At 41.4% G+C, this 24,585-nt stretch overlaps 1 protein-coding gene across 1 annotated transcript in view; it reads right to left on the bottom strand.

Moving 5' to 3' along the window:
• Positions 1-11,275: 11,275 nt before the first annotated feature.
• The window catches only part of KERA (keratocan), a 37,667-nt gene continuing 24,357 nt past the window's right edge, over positions 11,276-24,585 (bottom strand). The window contains exons 2-3 of the mRNA XM_056569388.1: positions 18,322-19,214; positions 11,276-11,445 (exon numbers count right to left, since the gene is read on the bottom strand). Coding sequence (XP_056425363.1) covers positions 11,276-11,445; positions 18,322-19,207 — 1,056 coding nt within the window. The 5' untranslated portion in view covers positions 19,208-19,214. The remainder of the gene's footprint in view (positions 11,446-18,321; positions 19,215-24,585) is intronic.

The raw sequence follows: 24,585 nt of genomic DNA, 5'->3' as shown, positions 1-24,585 counted from the left end.
GAGCTCTCCAGAATTTAGACACGAATTGGACCCCTCTATCCGAGACAATCTGCGTAGGCAACCCGTGAAGACGAAAAATGTGTACAAAAAATTGTTTAGCCAACTGAGGCGCAGAAGGAAGACCAGGAAGAGGGATGAAATGTGCCATTTTGGAGAATCGATCAACGACCACCCAAATAACGGTGTTGCCACGGGAAGGGGGTAAATCAGTAATAAAATCCATACCAATCAGAGACCAAGGCTGTTCGGGGACAGGCAGAGGATGAAGAAAACCAGCGGGCTTCTGGCGAGGAGTCTTATCCCGGGCACAGATAGTGCAGGCTCGCACAAAGTCCCCAACATCCGTCTCCAGAGTCGGCCACCAATAGAAGCGGGAGATGAGTTGCACAGATTTCTTGATGCCCGCATGACCTGCGAGATGGGAGGAGTGACCCCATTTGAGGATTCCGAGGCGTTGGCGTGGAGAAACAAAGGTCTTTCCTGGAGGAGTCTGCCTGATGGAGGCAGGAGAAGTGGAGATCAGGCAGTCAGGTGGAATGATGTGTTGCGGAGGGAGATCAACTTCTGAGGCATCCGAGGAACGAGAGAGAGCATCGGCCCTAATGTTCTTATCGGCAGGACGAAAGTGAATCTCAAAATTAAATCGGGCAAAGAACAGAGACCACCGGGCCTGGCGAGGATTCAGCCGTTGGGCCGACTGGAGGTAGGAGAGGTTCTTGTGGTCGGTGTAGATAATAACAGGAAATCTTGATCCCTCCAGCAGATGCCTCCATTCCTCAAGTGCTAATTTAATGGCTAGAAGCTCTCGATCCCCGATGGAGTAGTTCCTCTCCGCTGGAGAGAAGGTCCTAGAGAAAAAACCACAAGTGACAGCATGCCCGGAAGAATTTTTTTGTAGAAGAACAGCTCCAGCTCCTACTGAGGAGGCATCAACCTCCAATAGGAAGGGTTTGGAAGGGTCAGGTCTGGAGAGCACGGGAGCCGAAGAAAAGGCAGACTTGAGTCGTTTAAAGGAGTCTTCTGCTTGAGGAGGCCAGGACTTGGGATCAGCATTTTTTTTGGTTAAAGCCACGATAGGAGCCACAATGGTAGAAAAATGTGGAATAAATTGCCTGTAATAATTGGCGAACCCCAAAAAGCGTTGGATAGCACGGAGTCCGGAGGGGCGTGGCCAATTTAAGACGGCAGAGAGTTTGTCTGGATCCATCTGTAGTCCCTGGCCAGAGACCAAATATCCTAGAAAAGGAAGAGATTGGCATTCAAACAGACATTTCTCAATTTTGGCATAGAGTTGGTTGTCACGAAGTCTCTGAAGAACCATACGGACATGCTGGCGGTGTTCTTCTAGATTGGCAGAAAAAATTAGGATATCGTCCAGATATACCACAACACAGGAGTATAACAGATCACGAAAAATTTCATTGACAAAGTCTTGGAAGACGGCAGGGGCATTGCACAGTCCAAAGGGCATGACCAGATACTCAAAGTGTCCATCTCTGGTGTTAAATGCCGTTTTCCACTCGTCCCCCTCTCTGATGCGGATGAGGTTATAGGCGCCTCTTAAGTCCAATTTAGTGAAGATGTGGGCACCTTGGAGGCGATCAAAGAGTTCAGAGATGAGGGGTAAGGGGTAGCGGTTCTTAACCGTGATTTTATTAAGACCGCGGTAGTCAATGCAAGGACGTAGGGAGCCATCTTTTTTGGACACAAAGAAAAATCCGGCTCCGGCAGGAGAGGAGGATTTACGGATAAAGCCCTTTTTTAGATTCTCCTGGACGTATTCGGACATGGCAAGAGTCTCTGGGGCAGAGAGAGGATAAATTCTGCCCCGGGGTGGAGTAGTACCCGGGAGGAGGTCGATAGGGCAATCATAAGGCCTGTGAGGAGGTAGAGTCTCAGCTTGTTTTTTGCAGAAAACATCCGCGAAGTCCATATAGGCCTTAGGGAGACCGGTTACTGGAGGAACCACAGAGTTACGGCAAGGGTTACTGGGAACCGGTTTTAGACAGTTCTTGGAACAAGAGGACCCCCAACTCTTGATCTCCCCAGTGGACCAATCCAGGGTTGGGGAATGAAGTTGAAGCCAGGGAAGTCCAAGGAGAATCTCCGAGGTGCAATTGGGGAGGACCAAAAGTTCAATCCTCTCATGATGAGATCCGATGCTCATAAGAAGGGGCTCCGTGCGGAAACGTATGGTACAGTCCAATCTTTCATTATTTACACAATTGATGTAGAGGGGTCTGGCGAGACTGGTCACTGGGATGTTGAACCTGTTGACGAGAGAGGCCAAAATAAAATTTCCTGCAGATCCAGAGTCCAAGAAGGCCACTGTAGAGAAGGAGAAGGCAGAGGCAGACATCCGCACAGGCACAGTAAGACGTGGAGAAGCAGAGTAGACATCAAGGACTGTCTCACCTTTGTGCGGAGTCAGCGTACGTCTTTCCAGGCGGGGAGGACGGATAGGACAATCCCTCAGGAAGTGTTCGGTACTAGCACAGTACAGGCAGAGGTTCTCCATACGGCGTCGTGTCCTCTCTTGAGGTGTCAGGCGAGACCGGTCGACCTGCATAGCCTCCACGGCGGGAGGCACAGGAACAGATTGCAGGGGACCAGAGGAGAGAGGAGCCGAGGAGACGAAACGCCTCGTGCGAACAGAGTCCATATCTTGGCGGAGTTCCTGACGCCTTTCAGAAAAACGCATGTCAATGCGAGTGGCTAGGTGAATAAGTTCATGTAGATTAGCAGGAATTTCTCGTGCGGCCAGAACATCTTTAATGTTGCTGGATAGGCCTTTTTTGAAGGTCGCGCAGAGGGCCTCATTATTCCAGGACAATTCTGAAGCAAGTGTACGGAATTGTACGGCATACTCGCCAACGGAAGAATTACCCTGGACCAGGTTCAACAGGGCAGTCTCAGCAGAAGAGGCTCGGGCAGGTTCCTCAAAGACACTTCGGATTTCCGAGAAGAAGGAGTGTACAGAGGCAACTGGCAGAGGAACTTCAGCGGGATCCATGGCCGGATCTACAGTCACGATGCCGGCTGGCAGGTAGTGGACCCTCTGTGCCAGAGAGGGATTGGCGTGGACCGTGCTAGTGGACCGGTTCTAAGCCACTACTGGTTTTCACCAGAGCCCGCCGCAAAGCGGGATGGTCTTGCTGCGGCGGTAGTGACCAGGTCGTATCCACTAGCAACGGCTCACCTCTCTGGCTGCTGAAGATAGGCGCGGTACAAGGGAGTAGGCAGAAGCAAGGTCGGACGTAGCAGAAGGTCGGGGCAGGCAGCAAGGATCGTAGTCAGGGGCAACGGCAGAAGGTCTGGAAACACAGGCAAGGAACACACAAGGAACGCTTTCACTGGCACTAAGGCAACAAGATCCGGCAAGGGAGTGCAAGGGAAGTGAGGTAATATAGGGAAGTGCACAGGTGAAAACCCTAATTGGAACCACTGCGCCAATCAGCGGCGCAGTGGCCCTTTACATCGCAGAGACCCGGCGCGCGCGCGCCCTAGGGAGCGGGGCCGCGCGCGCCGGGACAGAACAGACGGGGAGCGAGTCAGGTAGGGGAGCCGGGGTGCGCATCGCGAGCGGGCGCTACCCGCATCGCGAATCGCATCCCGGCTGGCAGCAGGATCGCAGCGCCCCGGGTCAGAGGACGTGACCGGAGCGCTGCAGCGGAGGGAGTGAAGCGAGCGCTCCGGGGAGGAGCGGGGACCCGGAGCGCTCGGCGTAACACTTATAAATTTGATTCCGAGATAGTTTTTTCGTGATATATTCTACTTTATGTTAGTGGTAAATTTTCGTCGATACTTGCATCATTTCTTGGTGAAAAATTCAAAAATTTCATGAAAAATTTGAAAATTTTGCATTTTTCTAACTTTGAAGCTCTCTGCTTGTAAGGAAAATAGACGTTCCAAATAAATTATATATTGATTCACATATACAATATGTCTACGTTATGTTTCCATCATAAAGTTGACATGTTTTTACCTTTGGAAAACATCAGAGGGCTTCAAAGTTCAGCAGCAATTTTCCAATTTTTCGCAAAATTTTCAAAATCAGAATTTTTCAGGGACCAGTTCAGGTTTGAAGTGGATTTGAAGGGTCTTCTGGTTAGAAATACCCCATAAATGACCCCATTATAAAAACTGCACCCCTCAAAGTATTCAAAATGACATTCAGTAAGTGTGTTAACCCTTTAGGTGTTTCACAGGAATAGCAGCAAAGTGAAGGAGAAAATTCAAAATCTTCATTTTTTACACTCGCATGTTCATATAAGGGGTAAAAGGAAAAAAATTCTCTCAAAATTTGTAACCCAATTTCTCTCGAGTAAGAAAATACCTCATATGTGTATGTCAAGTGTTCGGCGGGTGCACTAGGGCTCAGAAACGAAGGAGCAACAATGGGAATTTGGAGAGTGAGTTTTTCTGAAATGGTTTTTGGGGGGCATGTCCCATTTAGGAAGCCCCTATGGTGCCAGGACAGCAAAAAAAAAACACATCGCACACTATTATGAAAACTACACCCCTCAAGGAACATAACAAGGGGTACGGTGAGCCTTAACACCCCACAGGTGTTTGACAACTTTTTGTTAAAGTCGGATGTGTAAATGAAAAAAAAAAAATTTTCTCACTAAAATGCTGGTTTTTCCCCAAATTTTACTTTTTTACAAGGGGTAACAGGAGAAAATGCCCCCCAAAATGTGTAACCTCATTTCTTCTGAGTATGGAAATACCCCATGTTTGGACGTCAAGTGCACTGCGAGCGAACTACAATGCTTCTGAGAAGGAGCATTATTGAGCTTTTAGAGAGATAATTTGTTTGGAATGGAAGTCGGGGGCCGTGTGTGTTTACAAAGCCCCCCGTGGTGCCAGAACAGTGGACCCCCCCCCCCCCACATGTGACCCCATTTTGGAAACTACACCCCTCACGGAATGAAATAAGAAGTACAGTGAGCATTTACACCCTACTGGCGTTTGACAGATCTTTTTCATTTTCACTGACCACTGTTCCAAAAATCTGTCAGACACCTGTGGGGCGTAAATGCTCAGTGTACCCCTTGTTACATTCCGTGAGGGGTGTAGTTTCCAAAATGGGGTCACATGTGGGTATTTATTTTTTTGGGTTTATATCAGAACCGTTGTAAAATCAGCCACCCCTGTGCAAATCACCAATTTAGGCCTCAAATGTACATGGTGCACTCTCACTCCTGAGCCTTGTTGTGCGCTCGCAGAGTATTTTACGCCCACATATGGGGTATTTCCGTACTCAGGAGAAATTGCGTTTCAAATTTTGGGGGTCTTTTTTTCCTTTTACCTCTTGTGAAAATAAAAAGTAAAGGGCAACACCAGCATGTTAGTGTAAAAAAAAATTACTAAACGTCATGAGCTTTCCCGGCCCCCCGCAGCCAGCTGGAGCGGAGCCCGTGCCCGATGCCTGCTAAAATCGTTCAGCAGGCATCGCGGCATATCACCCAGGGGGGTCATGATGACTGGGTCAATCGGGTCTCCAGTTACTCAGTGACCCGGAATTACTGGCTGATCGGGGCCGTCTCTGACGGCCCCGAACAGCCATAGCCAGCAGGGGTGAGGTGGCACCAGTGGCCGACCAATCAGGGCACCTGCTGCGGGTGTCACTCCCGCAACCCGCTCCGCTCCTCTTCCGGACGACGTGAGCAGGTGCGGGAAGTTGACCCCGGCAGCTGGGGACCCCGATCCCCGGCGTCCCTGTTGGGATCGGGGCCCCAGGAGTGGTGGCGATGAGGGACTGACCTGTGTGCTGGAGCAGTAGTTGGAGCTGAGTGACAGCCTCCTGCTGTTGCTTAGCAACAGCTCCCAGCATGCAAAAAGGGCATGCTGGGAGCTGTAGTTATGCAACAGCAGGAGGCAGACCACCACAACTCCCAGCATTCCCTTATGGGCATGCTCGGACTTATAGTTTTGCAACAGCTGGAGGCACATTTTTTCTATGGAAAAGTGTACCTTCAGCTGTTGTATAACTACAACTCCCAGCTTGCACAATCAGCTAAAGTGCATGCTGGGAGTTTTAGTGGTGCATCTGCTGGTTGCATAACTACAACTCCCAGCATGCCCGTTGGCTGTCGGTGACTGCTAAGAGTTGTAGTTTTGCAACAGCTGAAGGCACACTGGTTGTGAAACACTGAGTTAAGTAGCAAACCAGTGTGTCTCCAGCTGTTGCATAACTACAATCCCCAGCATCCCCAGCCAAAGTAGTATGCCTCCAGCTGTTGCATAACTACAACTCCCAGCATGTACTGTCTATCAGTGCATGCTGGGAGTTGTAGTTTTGCAACAGCTGAAGGCACACTGGTTGCAAAAGACTGAGTTTGTTACCAAACTCGGTGTTTCACAACCAGTGTGCCCCCAGCTGTTGTTAAACTACAACTCCTAGCATGTACTCATAGACCGTACATGCTGGGAGTTGTAGTTTTGCAACCGCTGGATGTTTCTCTCTCCAATGTGAGCTGTGGCAAATTTTCTGCCACAGCTCAAACTGCCAGCGAGAAACTACTGTGAACCCCCGCCTGTGTGACTGTACCCTAAAAACACTACACTAACACAAAATAAAATGAAAAGTAAAAAACACTACATATACACATACCCCTACACAGCCCCCCTCCCCTCCACAATAAAAATAAAAAAACGTCTGGTACGCCACTGTTTCCAAAACTGTGCCTCCAGCTGTTGCAAAACAACTACTCCCAGTATTGCCAGATAGCCACTGACTGTCCAGGCATGCTGGGAGTTTTACAACAGCTGGAGGCACCCTGTTTGGGAATCACTGGCGTAGAATACCCTTATGTCTATCCCTATGCAAGTCCCTAATTTAGGCCTCAAATGTGCATGGCGCTCTTTCGCTTTGAAGCCCTGTCGTATTTCAAGGCAACAGTTTAGGGTCACATATGGGGTATTGCCGTACTCGGGAGAAATTGTGTTACAAATTTTGGGGAAACCAAGCATTTTAGGTAAAACATTTTTTAATTTTTTTTACATATGCAAAAGTCGTGAAACACCTGCGGGGTATTAAGGTTCCCATTAGCCCTTGTTACGTTCCCCGAGGGGTCTAGTTTCCCAAATAGTATACCATGTGGTTTTTTTTTTTTGCTGTTCTGGCACCATAGGGGCTTCCTAAATGCGGCATGCCGCCGAGCAAAATTTGCTTTCAAAAAGCCAAATGTGACTCCTTCTCTTCTGAGACCTGTAGTTTACCAGCAGAGCACTTTTCACCCCCATATGGGGTGTTTTCTGAATCAGGAGAAATGGGGCTTCAAATTTTGGGAGTTATTTTTGTCTATTACCCTTTTAAAAAATGTAAAATTTTTGGGAAACCAAGCATTTTAGGTAAAATTTTTATATATTTTTTTTACATATGCAAAAGTCGTGAATCACCTGTGGGGTATTAAGGTTCACTTTACCCCTTGTTATGTTCCCCGAGGGATTCCAAAATGGTATGCAATGTGTTTTTTTTTTTTTTTGCTGTTCTGGCACCATAGGGGCTTCCTAAAGGTGACATGCCCCCCAAAAACCATTTGTCGCTCCTTCCCTTCTGAGCCCTCTACTGCGCCCGCCGAACAATTAACATAGACATATGAGGTATGTCCTTACTCAAGAGAAATTGGGTTTCAAATACAAGTAAAAATTTTCTCCTTTTTACCCCTTGCAAAAATTCAAAAATTGGGTCTACAAGAACATGCGAGTGTAAAAAATGAAGATTTAGAATTTTATCCTTCACGTTGCTGCTATTCCTGTGAAGCACCTAAAGGGTTAAAACACTTACTGAATGTCATTTTGAATACTTTGGGGGAGCAGTTTTTATAATGGGGTCATTTGTGGGGTATTTCTAATATGAAGACCCTTCAAATCCACTTCAAAACTGAACTGGTCCCTGAAAAATAGGGAGTTTGAAAATTTTGTGAAAAATTTTAAAATTGCTGCTGAACTTTGAAGCCCTCTGATGTCTTCCAAAAGTAAAAACTCATAAATTTTATGATGCAATCATAAAGTGGACATATTGTATATGTGAACCCAAATTTTTTTTATTTTGAATATCCATTTTCCTTACAAGCAGAGAGCTTCAAAGTTAGAAAAATGCAAAATTTTCTTTTTTTTCATCAAATTTGGGGATTTTTCACCAAGAATGGATGCAATTTCCTACAAAAATTCACCACTATGTTAAAGTAGAATATGTCACGAAAAAACAATCTCGGAATCAGAATGATAAGTAAAAGCATTCCAGAGTTATTTATGTTTAAAGTGACAGTGGTCAGAATTGCAAAAAACGGCCGAGTCCTTAAGGTGAAAAAGGGCTAAGTCCTTAAGGGGTTAAACATAAATTTTCCTGCATGTAGTTATGATTTTTTTCAGAAGTACAACAAAATCCAAACTATATAAGTAGGGTATCATTTTAACCGTATGAACCTACAGAATAAAGACAATGGCCCTCATTTTCTAAGAGTGGAGTGTAGGCTTCTGATCTGTCTGGTTTTCCTCAGCTGAAATCCACCACATTTTCTGTGGAAACCTTAGTAAATATGTTGGGTTTTTGTGAAAACCCGTTTTTGGAGGCCATGCCCCCTTTTTCCGGCGACTATGCCCCTTTTATTGGGTTTTCTTAGCAAAATGGAGTTAGTCTGGGTTTTTTCAATTCTGGCGCAATTTTTTCTGGCGCAATGCGACAGAATCTGGTGCACAACCCGACAAAACATGTCAGGTTTTCAATAGTAAATGAGGGCTAATGTGTGATTTTTACCGAAAAATTTACTGCGTAGAAACGGAAGCCCCCAAAATTTACAATATGGCATTTTTTCTTCCATTTTGTCGCACAATTATTTTTTTTTCCGTTTCGCCGAAGATTTTGGGGTAAAATGACTGATGTCATTACAAATTACAATTGGTGGCGCAAAAAATAAGCCATCATATGGATTTTTTAGGTTCACAATTTAAAGTGTTATTATTTTTAGAAGGTGATGAGGAAAAAACTAAAATGCAAAAACTGAAAAACCCTCCGTCCTTAAGGGGTTAAAGATGGATGTTTAAATGTAATTGTGTAAATTAAAGGATCTGAAAGTGGATCCTACTGTAAGACACCTTCTGCCATGTTCTTTTGAAAGGCCAGAGGAAGTGTTTGGTAGCCTTTAATGACGGCGCGCGATGTGAAAGTAGAGCGATAAGTGAGTATCAATGGCAATTAATTGACAAATACATTGTTTACTCACATATCTTTGCCACAACTGTTTCCAGTACCAAAAAGGCAAAGCTTCCCCTTACCATTCCTAATGTAGCTTAAATCCCCTGTAACACTACTTACCTCCAGCTCTCTTCAAATGGAAAGGCACTTAAAGGGGTACTCCGCTGCCCCAGCATCCGTAACACTTTTTGAGAACACTTGCAGCAGACGTGGGGGTCATGACATCACGGCCACACCCCCTTGTGATATCACAACATGCCCCCTCAATGCAAGTCTTTGGGAGGGGGCATGACGAACAAGCTTATGTGCCGGCCCCACCTTGTACACAGGGCCGCCATCAGGGTGGTATAGCCAATATTCCAGTAAGGGGTCCAGGCTCCCAGGCCCCCTCAATGCAAGTCTATGGGAGGGGACGTGACAAACAGGCTTATGTGCTGGCCCCACCTTGTGCACAGGGCCGCCATAAGGGTGGTACAGCCAATATCCCAGTAAAGGGTCCAGGCTCCCAGGGCCCCTGGCCCCTACTGCACCATTTAAACAGTGGTGTCCTGCTTCTGTACGTCCTTCAGCCACACCATTCGCCCCTCCTCCCCCTCACCCCTTGTGCCACATTACTTTTCCTCTTCTCTCCTCCCCCTGTTGTTCTTCTTACTTGGCCAGCAGGCTCAGGTGCAAGGGCTCTCAGCGGTTTGACATTCTCCTGACATCCTATGTGCTGCACCCACTGAAAGGCTGTGAGCAGCATCAGTGCCTGTAGCTGCTGCTGCTCTCAGTAAGTGCAGCACAGAAGACTGTCAAGAGAACGTCAAACCCGCTGAGAGCCTCTGCACCTGAGCCTGCTGCCTAGGTAAGAAGAACAACAGGGGGAGAAGGGAAGGGGAAAAGTGATGTGGCACAAGAGGTGAGGGTGAGATGATTTGGCACAGGGCACAGGGGGAATAAAGTGGCACAGGAGGATAAAGGGGGAATGAAATGGCAATGGGGGCAGGGGAGAAATGGCACAGGGAGTAATAAAGAGGGGGTGATGAATTTGCACAGAGGGTAATAAAGGGGGAGTGAAATGGCACAGGGCACAAGGAGAATAAAGTGCCATAGGGGTAAAGGGGGGAATAAAATGGCACAGGGGATTCAAGGGAGAAGGAATGAAGTGGAATTGGAGGGATCAATAAAATGGCATGGTGGATGAAATGGTACAGGGGGTGATAATGGGTGATTGAATAGCACTAGGAGATACTACTGTAATATTGCTTTTTTTTAATCATGTTTTATAGGTAATTACACTCTGGAGTGAATACAGCATTCAGTAATTTAGAAAGATTTTTGAGCCTTTTTTTTTATACTAGACACCTCTCAATAGCGGACACTTTTTAAATTTTTTTATTACAAAGTTATTTTTATATTCACTTGTACAGTGATATATGCAAAGTTTGTTGTAAAGTTTGACTTTGTATTACAAAGCTTACAAATAATAAATAAGAGACTATAAACATGTATTTTATGTTACTTTAATGTTTTTACAGATTTACAATTGATTTGTCACCACTTACAAATAAAACAGAGAGGAGAGGCATATAAACATGAATCTACCATTAAATTACTGAGGTGCTTACTTTCCATGTACAGTAACATGGTAAAACCCCTAGTCAGTCAGATGTATATTTCCTAACTACTAGCATCTGTGACTTTAATACATTAATATTGTAAAGATTTCCATAAGGAAATGTTATAATATCACTAATACATTACTTAAGGCATATCTAGATTATCATTGTTTAATCAAAAATAATGTTTAACAGTACACAATAGAACAATGTGGGCTGTATTCCTGGAACCCCACTGTTTATAGCATAATCTACCAAAGCTCACGCTTTTGTGAAAATACGTGGATTACCTTTGGATTCCAGGAAAGGTGACCCTTCAGCTACTTTAGAGGGATTATTTTACAAAAAATAAATGTACCCTACCCCATTAAATTCATACAAATTTCCCTTGAGAAATTATTTCGAACTTAAAATGATCTATGTTAATCCTGTTAACTTGAAATTTTCTTGAAGTTAATGCAACTGTAAAAACCTAAATAACTATGGCCTGAAGAAGTCTAAAGCAAATGATAAGATCTAATGGTATTGGTGGCTGAACTTCATTTCCATCCAGACGTAAATAACGAAGTCGGGGTCCATGTGGAAAATGGGGGTCATGTTCTTCTTTGACTACATTAGGACATCTTATTGCTCCACTGATATCTGAAAAACATAAGACATTGTAACAAATACATTTTTCTTCTAATGTATTTTATTAAAGCATGCCATTTTAAGACGTTATATATTTCATAATATCTTGATTTTTTTTACCATGATATATAAAAAGGGCAGGTAGATAAAGAACTAACGTGGTGAAACCGCTTTGGAACAACTACACAAAATTGCATAAAAAGATGCTCTCCTAGAGGGGCACCCATCGGAGAAAATGTTTTGTATGCATAGGATATTAAGAGACTCAAATAGAGGAAATACTGTGTATACTTTTCATGTGTTTTGTAAAGGACCTATGGCCTTTCCTGATCTGTCTAGTTAATACTTGTATTCCCAACTTTTTTTTAAAGATGTTACCAGTGGGGGATGTGTCACCGCACAATTTTAGGGTAAGTTTCCACTTGTTTTTTTTTTTCTGACACTTTTTGAGCCAAATCCAGAAATGTATTCAAAAGGAATAGGACATATAAAGGAAGGACTTACACTTCTCCTCCCTTATGGATCCACTTCTGACTTTGCCTCAAAAACTGCAGTGGCAGTTCTCCAAAAACTACCAGAAAAAAATAACAAGTGGAAACTTAGCCTTATACTGTCAACAGTGTCAGACAGTGTAGAGACACAACCACCGATAACTTCCACTTGGCTATTTAGTAATATATTTCTAGTAAAAATAACTGAACAGCATAACACAGAGCCATATGAGAATATGTTCACATGGCTCACATTTTTTTCGTCCTCACATTCTAAAACCCATAACTTTTTTTTTTATCTTTCCACTAACAAAGTTGTATGAAGACTTATTTTTGCAGGACAAGTTGAAATGTTCATTGGCATACTTTATTTTATCATAGAATGTATTACAGATGCAGAAAAAATATATAAACTTGAAAAAATCTGGAATTGCTAAATATTATGGGGAAGTAATTGTTTCGAAGTTCACAATTTGGTAGATATGACATGCTAATTTATTCTATGGGTCAGTATGATTCCAATGATACCGAACTTAAATTTGTGCTTGGTTTTATAGTTAAAGAAGCCTTCAGAAATCACTGAGCCAGGGAAGCCTGAGGAGCAGAGGTAGCAACCCATCGTCTCCTTGTGATTACATATCGGAGTATCAGAGTAATCTCAGCAAGGCCTGTGTGGGCCTGCATCATGTCTGCTCCTCTGACCCATAACATATATGTATTTTATGGGTCGGGAAGATGTTCATGGGACTACAGGTCCTCATTAAATGGATAGCCTGCAATGGAAAATCAATAATCTTTTTAACTATTAGGGCCTGCTAAGTTGACAGAGAAGGTCTCCTTCTTGGAATACCCCCACCAGTAGCAAGAGCCAGAACCTTGACTTTGTTATTTTTTCTGGAGATTGTGATTGATTGCAGTGGATTCAGTAAATGCAGACAGTATAGCACTTGCCAATTCAGGCTCCAAAGTATGCTGCAGATTATTTGAATTAATAGTGTGAATGCACTGCACATTCTTGATCAAACCCTAGATATCAATGAAGTCAGATAAAAAAAAAAAAAAAACACTTTCACAATAAAAAGATTTCAAAAGCCATCTAGGGTAAATGGTTTGCCAAGACACCATATGGTCCAAAACCATTCTATTTCCCATCTTACAGGGGTACAAAATAGTTTATTTAAAAAAAAAAAAACTAGAGAAGTAGAAGTTTAAATGTTATGACAGCAAGCGTAGGCCTTTTTCACACAATACCGTTTTTGTTAAATAAAGGAATGGATTGTGAACAGAAGAAAAGTACAAAAGAAGGTCTCCTAACATTTATATATTTTTTGATGCAATTCCAGTTCAAGAGAGAAGAAAATGAAAGAATACATGTATTCAATTTCAACTGTGTACATTGAATAGGTTCTGAATATTTACTGTTTGGCTACTTTCACCCTGCCATTGCGCCCCGTCAAGAACGGCTGTCAAACTCTTTTTTTTTTTTTTTAGTTTGACGGCCGTCATTTTGACGCGGCGCAACAGGCAACATAGTCAATGGGGTCCGTCGGGCGGCGCTTTTTTCAGAGGGATTAGCGGGAGAAAAAGAGGGTGGCCCCGACGGCTGTCACACTACCGTGTGACACAGGTAGTGTGAAAGTAGCCTTTTTTTACATGACTGTGGGTCTCTTGTTTTAGATTTAATGAATAGATAAAACTATTAATTAGGAAATTCAGGGAAAGACACTGACCAAAGAAGAACAAAAGAGCCTGTATTTGGGGCTTAAATGGGCACTGTCAGAGACAATTTTGTTTTTTATATGTTTTACATCTTGGCAAAACATTAAAGGGGTACTCAACTGGAAAGCATTTTTTTTTTAAATCAACTGGATCCAGAATCCTCTGTGCTCTCTCCGGTCTGATAGTACTCCTCTGTGCTCTCTCCTGTCTGATAATACTCCTCTGTGCTCTCTCCTGTCTGATAGGACTCCTCTGTGCTTTCCCCTGTCTGATAGCACTCCTCTGTGCTCTCTACTGTCTGATAGCACTCCTCTGTGCTCTCTCCTGTCTGATAGGACTCCTCTGTGCTCTCTCCTGTCTGATAGTACTCCTCTGTGCTCTCTCCTGTCTGATAGGACTCCTCTGTGCTCTCTCCTGTCTGATAACACTCCTCTGTGCTCTCTCCTGTCTGATAGCACTCCTCTGTCCTCTCTCCTGTCTGATAGGACTCCTCTGTGCTTTCCCCTGTCTGATAGCACTCCTCTGTGCTCTCTCCTGTCTGATAGTACTCATTTGTGCTCTCTCTTGTCTGATAGGACTCCTCTGGTCTCTCTCCTGTCTGATAGTACTCCTCAGTTCTCTCTCCTGTCTGATAGGACTCCTCTGTGCTCTCTCCTGTCTGATAGTACTCCTCTGTGCTCTCTCCTGTCTGATAGTACTCATTTGTGCTCTCTCTTGTCTGATAGGACTCCTCTGGGCTCTCTCCTGTCTGATAGTACTCCTCAGTTCTCTCTCCTGTCTGATAGCACTCCTCTGAGTTCTCTCCTATCTGATAGGACTCCTCTGTGCTCTCTCCTGTCTGATAGTACTCCTCAGTTCTCTCTCCTGTCTGATAGCACTCCTCTGTGCTCTCTCCTGTCTGATAGTACTCATTTGTGCTCTCTCTTGTCTGATAGGACTCATCTGGGCTCTCTCCTGTCTGATAGTACTCCTCAGTTCTCTCTCCTGTCTGATAGCACTCCTCTGAGTTCTCTCCTGTCTGATAGGACTCCTCTGTGCTCTCTCCTGTCTGATAGGACTCCTCTGTGCTCTCTCCTGTATGATAGTACTCCTCAGTTCTCTCTCCTGTCTGATAGCACTCCTCTGAGTTCTCTACTGTCTGATAGTACTCCTCTGTGCTCTCTCCTGTCCTATCAGACACAGAGCAGTGCTAGCCTTCCTCACTTACTAGACTTTGTCTATGCCTATATATATAGTATTATACTACATCATGAGCTGTAATGTAAAAGGAGAAATTGAATGCTCCAGTTTAATGGTCTGTTTAAGAAAATATTTTGGATAGATGATGCTATTATTGATTCTTTACTGTTCCTGTAAGTCTACTGATTTTGTTTTTCTTTTTACCCCCTGGCTTTTCTGACAGAAATATTTTCCATATTTAACCATGATTTACTTCAGTATTTGACATTTATGTCCATCTCAAGTCACATTTTCCAGCTAAGTCTTAAATGAGTGCCCCTCAGACATGCATTAACTAGGTTTGTGTTAGTTCTAATTTATTTCAAACTGTTCTGAGCCATCCATTGGGATTCTCGGTGCACAATGTTTTTAAAAAATTTTTTTAACTCTCTCTAAACAGGTGGTGTTTTTCTTTAAGAAAGTATGCATATAAGCCTGGAGGACATGAGTAATTGGAGATAACATCTCTCATTCTGCCTGGTCTGACATCAAAAGATGAAGAAACAAATGTCATTTTTCTGTGTCTGAATCTGACAGAGGTTATTGCTGATGAGCTACTGGAGATTTCTTCTTCCCCTGGGGTATGTTTGCAGGTGGTTTTGTAAAAGACTTGTTGAAAGGTGTAAATTAAAACAAAAAACTAAACCTTTTAGCCTAAAGCCATGCATAGCAATTTCTAGACACACAATATGTTCAGAGGAATCAGTCCACAAACATTTTTTTTTACTTCTAAGTTGTAACAATAAAAAGTATGCAAAAAGTATGCAGATAGCATGATAGCAGTTATCTACATATCTACAGTCAGTTGGAAGTTGCAGTCTAGAGAGTATCCCATGTTCTAAGACTACATTTTTATATACTATAACCCAAATAATGATATTGCAGCTTGTGAACTGGATGTAACCTTCTGCATACAGGACAGATGACTTCAGATTTGTCATATACTATAATGCTATGATTCCATGACAGGCAGCTCTTCTATCTACTATATGCAATGTCAAGTGACAGCATTTATTCACCAAGGTCTCCTAAACATCGTCCATGCAGCAACAGTATGGCTAGGTTAAAGGGGTTATCCAGGAAAATAACTCCAGAAAGTTAAACAGATTTGTAAATTACTTATATTAAGAAATCTTAATCCTTTCAGTACTTATCAGCTGCTGAAATTGAGTTGTTCTTTTCTAGGTGCTCTCTGATGACATCTGTCTCTGGAATTATCCAGAGAAGAAGCAAATCCCCATAGCAAACCTATTCTACTCTGTGCAATGTCCAAGACAAGCAGAGATGTCAGCAGAGAGCACTGTTGCCAGACAGAAAAGAACAACTCAACTTCAGCAGCTATTAATTATTGGAAGGATTCAGATTTTTTAATAGAAGTAATTTACAAATCCATTTAACTTTCTGGAGCCAGTTGATATATAAAAAAAGTTTTTTCCTGGAATACCCCTTTAACACTTTAAGCATATGTTTACAATTGCATGACAGATTCTAAGAACATTTAATGGGGCCTGTTAGGGTTCATCCTTCCAAACGATGACCTACATGAATTAATAAGGTCCATCTGATCCAGCTGAGGCTCTGATATATTTATGGTTTCCGTTTACAACAGAATCCATAATGCTGGTCTAGATCTGTAATTTTGAAAGAAACCTTAGCTAAGCCATTCCATTGAAAGTGGGCAAAACAGATGTGAACATAGCTTACATAAAGCACACTGCAAAAACAGCACTAACTCACCTATACTATTACTATTGCTTAAACAAGGCTTATATAACAAAATCTATTAGCATTTACAAAATGTTAATATTGGTTTTAAAGCTACTTGCATTTTTTTTCTTCAAACACCAACATGGAAAAAAAGGATTATGAATCGGCAACTGGATATTCGACTTGCTAGGTGGCTGGTAATAGGACATGCTATCATAAAACCGGGAATACGGGAGGTGCTCATGTGAAACAAAGATACTCCACTATAAGCAACACCAAGAATATGAAGAACGGAGCACTCATTCGGTGTGTATCCCAAATTGGCAGATCAATACAACAATGGTCAACCTTCAGCAGGGAGGCGGTAGATGGTATGGGGGGAGCTCAGATGTCGGCCGGTATCTGAACTCCCCCTGTACCATCTACCGACTCCCTGCTGAAGGTTGACTATTTTTTTTTTTTTGTAGTTGTCTAAAAAATGGCAGGCCATAAGCCTTCTACATTTCCATGTTCATTCATATTATGTTATAACTACAAACACTCAATGCAAAAGCATATCTTGTATTTGGTAGACGGGTCTTTGGGACCCCCTTAAGATCTAGGATCTTCGTGCGACAGCTATCACTTTAACTCCTATAGCTCCACATGCATGTGGTAATTTTATCAACTGCATTAAAATTTTACTGTATGTGATCTGAATTGTCAATGGCATTGTGTAATTGTGTTGATAAGGAAATATTTCTCCTATTGTTTCAGTCTCTTTCACTTTCTTCCCATACTATAAAAAATGGGTACCCTGAATTAGGCAAATTAGATTGTTAGCCCCAGTGGGGACAGGCTATGATGTAAGTGATCAATTCTGTATAGCCCTGTGGAATATAGTGTACTATAGCAACACATATAATGAAAGTGTCTTTGTCACTTACAAAAACTTTACACATGTCAAAAGTTTAAATCGGTCAGGATCTAGGTGATCGGACAGAACACCAGAAAGAGGCAGGAGAAGCCCGCGGCTTGAGCACTCCTCTACCGTCTCACTTGTTGCTGCACAAGTGACAAATATACTTTCAAGATTCAAATACATTTACAGACAGGAAAAATACATCTTACGAAGCATAAAAGTATGTACATCACACTTCAGTTCCTTCACCTGTCAAAACATCCTTATATAGAACTTATTTTTAAGCACATCCACAGAATTTGATCATACTTAGCTTGCTTTACTACTTCTTAAAGGGGTACTTCCCTGCTAGACATTTTATCCCCTATCCAAATGATACAGGATAAGATGTCTGATCGTGAGTGTCCCGCTACTGGGGCCCCCTGCGTTCTAAACAAACGCCATGATGTCACAACACGCCCCCTCATGACATCACGCCCCCCCAATTCATGTCTATGGGAGGGGGCGTGTCGAATGACATGCCCCCTCTTATAGAAATAAATGGAGGGGGCATGGTGTGAGCTCATGAGGGGCGTGACCGTGAAATCACGATCACGGCCTCTGGCTCCGGCTCAAAATGTTCAGAATGCTGAAGTACCAGAGCGCCCCTTTAAATAGCCCCACATTCATAACTATATCTGTAACATATAACAGTGTCAGAGAACTTATCTTGTCTTATTCATTTGCCTAAGGCATTGCACCTGTCTCCATATCATTATTCACTAGACCTACTGTTCCTCTCCTTTACATCTGAGGCTATTAAAAATTCATCCTCCAGTTCATTCATTACCGTACAGTAAAAAATTTACTTACTTTTAATCTTGTTGTTATTAAGATAAAGGCGCTCCAGATGGCCATTAACAATGGGCAGAGTTGTTAGTTCATTGTGTGACAACTGCAAGTCTAGGAGGGAAGTTACGTTAAAAACATTTGCTGGTACGCCACTGTCTGATAATTTGTTGTAGTTTAGCCTTATAAAAGAGATTTTGGGTGCATTATTAAAGTAATCAGTAGGTATCGTTTCTATATTATTGTTGTCTAAATAAAGTTGCACAGTATTAGAAGGAAGGCCTTGTGGCATTTTCTTGAGGGCATTTTGGGCCACATTGAGCTGCACCAGATTTTTGAGTCCTGCAAATGCATCAGCTTGAAAGGAACCATCTGAGAGCTTGTTGTGGTGTAAATCCAGTAAAGTGAGGTTTTCTAAGTTGCTAAAAACACCTTCAGGAATCTTTGAGACTTTGTTTCTTGCTAAACGAAGTTGTTCCAGGCTGCTAGGTAATGGTGCAGGCACTCCGTCTAAATCATTGTCCTCTAGAAATAGGAAAAGTAAATTCTTCATATCTCGAAAGAAATTTTTTTCAATACTTTGACTTGTGATTTTATTTTTGTTCAAATTGATCCACCTAAGTTGTGTAGCGTTAGAAAACTGTTTTTCATTAAGTTTGTCAATTTCATTATTTTGCAGGTACAAGTACCAAATTCTTGATGGGATAGGAGGAACTTCGTTCAAACCTTTGTTTTCGCAATATAGAGCACGCGGAAAGCTAAGAGGACAGGTACACTCTTTGGGACAGTCATTCGAAAGCAAATAAGAAGGTTCCAGGTCAAAATAGTCATAAACTTGACTTTCAACAACAGAAAAGACGATAGTGGCCACAAAAAGTACTAAGGTTCTACCAGTGATATGTGGGTCCATTGTCAACCTTAAAAATGATAATGAATGAGGTTATTTACATATTGACAATACAAGTCTCCAGCTCTATAATAACATTTCCAGCTTGAAAACTAAGTTTACATTTCCTAGTCATCAATTAAATTGGCATTGCATGTAGGCATAATGGTTGTCAAGTGGCCCTGTAAAATGTCTACAGTGTAATGTTAAACCCCATACAGAGGACCAGATGTTTTAGTCTTTACATCACAGTCAACTCTAGCTAGAATGAACTCACTACATCATCTAATTCTTTTTCTCTTCCACAGTCCCAAATGGTTTACAATACAAAGCTCTTTACTGTTGTAGATTTCCATGAATTCATGTGATGTGTGGGTAGCTGGATTAGTCTAATGGGAATAAGGACAACACAGATTAACTTGTGTAAATCAGGTATGCTTTCTTAAATGTATTCCAGTTATAACCATTCTACAATATGAAAATTCATCTGGATAGAATTTTGAATAAACATGTTGTGCTTTAGTATAAAGGATCAAAGGGCATTCAAACAGCTGTTTCTGGTGTATGGCTTTGAAACCTGGAATAGACTATGAGAATCTTTGCCCCCCGGCTATATGAATACACTTAGACAAACAATCATTTTTAATCATATCTTTGAACATGTTGTTCCACTTAAATTTCAATTGTTAATTTAGTAATATTTATATTTTAACATTAAAAATCTCTCTCTGTATATATATATATATATATATATATATATATATATATATAATGTGGTATTCTCAAGGACAACACATGAAACAGTAAAAAATTACTATGTATTCATATGAAAAAATATATAGGTGTTAGCCCTATAGATGAGCATCTTTGTACATCTTTAGCATCTTTGTAAACGACTTTGACTCTACATTCTTTTCTTAATCTGTAACTAAAGCTCAAAGACTCAATGACAATTTAGCTGTAGCTGCTGTTACATACATAATGCATATCTATTAAATAACTCACTAAGAAAATTACACAACCAGTGTCACGTGAATAACAGTTCTACCTATCATTTGACATTACAAATATTTCCAAACCTGGACTCACTCCAAAAACAACTACAGATGCAATGAAAACAAACATCAGCTACTATGCTTAAATAATGAGGGTTATCATTTTAAATATTACTGTAATAGGTAATTAGAGTGCTATGAAAATTGTACCTTATTTTTAGGAATGTAGATGTTCTTCCTCACACTATCTGATGCCTCCTAAGATTCACCTTAAAGTGGGAACTCTTGGCTCTTAACAGAATGTTTTGATTCTGTCCTTTGAGGTTTATCTGCCTCTTACATCAACTCTACTCTTGTTACACTCACAAGCAGCTCCTTACGTTCCCAGTATAGTATAATCATAGCCATTAGCCATTGTGCTTAATCAGCTGATGTTTTGGGCTTACCTCTTCTTTCCTCACTGCTCAGTCGTTTTGTGTTGCTCCCTGGTCAGACTATGACAGAAGTAAAATGCCTAAGTTTATGAATGCTGACTGCCTAATATATATGCACCAGTGACTACAACAGTTAACCCATAAAGCAGCCTTAGACATTTCAGCACCTAAGATGACATATTGGTCTCTTAAATAAATTGCTTAAGGGAAGCATGTACTAATCTACTTTATCATCGGAAAATGGCACAATTTTATGCCTGTCACTATAGTATATTATTTGTATTTACACTTGTAATGACAAAAACAGACAGATAACAAAATGTTTTGACAAATAAAAAATATACTATACTGGGTACACAAATGCACTCTATAATATAGATACATCTAACATTAACATAACATTAAAGCCATGGACAGGTTAAGGAAGCTAAAATGTATTATCTTGTTACACTAGCACCTGTTATACGAAGGAATAACAAGTGAAAAAAATTGGTAGACGTAAGGATCTGAGTGAGTTTGACAAGGACTGAGTTCTGCTGTACATCTTGTGGGGTTTTTCTAGTATGCAATTGGTAGTAACTACCAAAAGTGGAAACACAACTGAAAGGCTAGTCTATTAGTTCAAATCTCATAGAAGTGCTACTATAGTACAAATTATCAAAAAATATAATGCTGGATAGCATAGAATAGTGTCAGATATCATAGAATAGTGTCAGATGCAGCTGCATTGTGTTCGGGCTGCCCATGTTGACCAGGTCCACCACTGAAAGTGCCTACAATAGGCTCAAAACTAAACTATTGAGCAGTGGGAGAAGGGCTTTTGGTAATTTTCTTTCATCATGTGGATGACCATGAGCATTGTACTGGAAAAGCAGGTCCAATTCATTACATCCTAATTTACAGGACCTGCTGCTAATGCCTTGGTGCAAGATACAACAGAATATCTTCAAACGTCTTATGGAATGGATTCTTCAATGGGTCAGAGCCGTTTTGGTAGCCCAAGGGGGACCTACATATTATTAGGGTTTTAATGTGATAACTGATAAATGTATGTGGTTCAACAGTCACTGAAAGTTGTCTGTTGTTTGAGCCATACTTCATTGGACACATTGGTACATCTACTTTGTGCATTTCAAATTATAGAAAAATCATATAATAAAACTCACAGCACCTCTTTTACTGAGCCTGTCTAATCTATATGCATATTTAAAGGGGTACTCCACTGTAAACATCATATCCCATCCCCCCAGCAGCAGGAAATGTAGATGGCCACAGTCACGGAAGATTTTGCCTTCAATATTCTAAGAATCATAAAAAAGATTCCAAAAATGTCTGTCTAGATCTACTGATTGGCCCATATTTACTAAGAGTGGAGTGTAGGTTTCTTTGTGGGTTTTAATTCCATACAATTTATTTTCCACAATATTTACTAAGGTTTCCCTACATTTTCCACTTTCCCTACATTTTGCTTGTTTTACACATACTCTGATCTGTCGGGTTTTCCTCAGCTGAAATCCACCGCATTTTATGTGGAAACCTTAGTAAATATGTTGATTTTTGTGAAAATGTCGGGAACACGCCCCTTTCAGAGACTGCGCCCCCTTTCCCAGTGACCACACCCCTTTTTCAGGTTTTCTTAGTAAAATGGAGAGTTAGTCAGGTTTTTTTTTCAATTTTGGTGCAAATTCTGGTGCAAAATCTGATGCAGACAGAATTTCTGGTGCAATGCGACTGAATCTTGCACACAACGCGACAAAACATGTTGGATTTGCAATAGTAAATGAGTGAATGTCTTCACATATCAATGGCTAGCAGGATAATAGTGGTAGGTGTGAACTATGTTGTCAATTGTTAGTAGAATGTTATATGACTACCTTGTTATGATGCTGGAACGTAATAAAGGACTACTCTATCTTAAAGGTACTCTCAGGAGAATGTCTATGTATAAAATTTACACACAGTATATTCTCCCACTACTGAATTCACTGCTAAATTCATTGTAACTGGTATGATAAATAGGCATAAAGTATTTATATTTTCCTCATAACTGATCTAGTTATTTTCTTTAACCTCTCCATAATTTAAGTCAGAGAATGTTTAAATGTTGTTTGTTAGTCAATAGGTACTTATTACTAGCACCTCTTACCACATTACTTAGTAGATCCAGCAGATCATAAAAAATAAAAACTCTTGTTACATTGCTAAAACACAACATTGCAAGGTCTTAGGCTGTGCTTATTAAATTTCCAGGCTGACATTCCACCAACAGAGGAGAACAGGCAGAACATGCCAGCGCTAGGACTGATCAGAGATGCGCTGTCTCATATAGCTCATGCATTTCCGTGTGGCCTCTGCAGAAAGAATAGACATGTCTATTCCTTCAGTAGGCTCTGGAGTCAGGAAATTCTGTCCCGTGCACAGTGCAGCAGAATCCTATTCAATGGGGCTATGTGGCTCCAAAATCCCAAGTTGAAATTCTGCACAGAAATTCCATTGTGTGAACATAGCCTTAGGATATAAAGTCCAAAAAGGATTGCACTTGATGGGTGAATAAAGACACCATATTTTGGATTTTTGGAGTGCCGCTTCCTTTTTGGACTTTGTTGGAAGAAGGTTTTGGAGTTTAAGCTGATAAAGGCTGAGCACCCACCTGTGACAAAAAGTCATTTTTACAGTGCCGGCTCTCTCCCTTATCTATGTTATCTAGCCTTAGGATATAGTGCACACGTCTACCTGGCAATGTGGAGAAGAGTGTGCAGCTGTTAAAACTCCCTGTGGTAAATGTTGTATGTCCCCCTTACATGTACATTTTGTATATATATTAATTTGGGACTGTGTTCATTTGTTGATCATATGCATTACAAAAAATCTGTAGTGTGAACATAACGTTACATGAAAATCTTTCAAGATAAAGTCTGTGTGTAGCTCTAGTCTCCCTCTGTTTGATCCGCCTCATGTTTTGTTTTAACTTTTTTTACTAACTTAATTCTTTTTGTTATTCCACCATTCTTTATCTGAGTTGCTAGACTCTGCATAGTTTAATAGTGCAAGCAAATATGACAAACTTTGTCATATACTGTATCCTATTAGAGGAAATGCCCTTTTCTCCGTTTATCAGGCTTCTTTTTTTCCTCTAAATTCTTTATTCACTCTAAAACACTGCTAAAATCTGTGTCTAGAGGTGTGTTTCTTCATCTTTTATACGTGGGGTAGCCCATGGACATACCTCAGGACACCCATAATAAATAATTTTCTACAAAACCCAAAAAAGAAAAGAAATAATGCTAAAAAGAATAAATGCACAATACCTATATATCTCTGTAAAATATGTAGATTACAATGCTTTTATATCCAGTGACTTTTGTGTGAGGTTTTCTTTGATCGTAGAAAGAATGACGATGCAATCTTTACAGTGTTTATTAACATCTTATTAAACAGAGTTCAGGATGCATTTTGCAACAAAAGCTACAGGACACTTTTAAGCTTTCTTTGCAGCCTGTACCATTTTTTTCTAAAAGTGACTAAACACTCTAAAGATTTCCTCTTAATTGTTGAGTTCCAGGATTCATTTTCTACTTTCTTTGGGTTTGACTCCACCATGTTCACCAACCCAGGTAGCTCTGCTGACACTTGCTACTAATATTTCTCTATCGGCTCCATTGGGGGACACAGACCATGGGTGTATGCTACTGTCTCTAGGAGGTATGACACTATGGCAACAAAAAAAGTTGTCTCCTCCCAGCAGGATATACCCGCCTCCAGGCCCTGAGCTAATTTGTTTTAGCTTAGTGTCTTAAGGAGGTGGACATAGTCTGGATTTCTCCAGACCAGGTCTTCTGTTTTATTATTTTCCTAGTTAGGGAATGTGTTAGTTTTTTATTCCTTTTTCTTTCATGTTTTCAGGTGGGGACTCAGGAACCGCGGCTCACTGTTTTCCCATTGCGAGTAAGGGAGCACAGACATTGCGTATATG

The sequence above is a fragment of the Hyla sarda genome, chromosome 4 (assembly GCF_029499605.1).
Source record: "Hyla sarda isolate aHylSar1 chromosome 4, aHylSar1.hap1, whole genome shotgun sequence".
NCBI classification, from domain to species: Eukaryota; Metazoa; Chordata; class Amphibia; order Anura; family Hylidae; genus Hyla; species Hyla sarda.
Note: the sequence above shows the minus strand (reverse complement) of the source record. Positions and strands in the feature narration are given on the sequence as shown.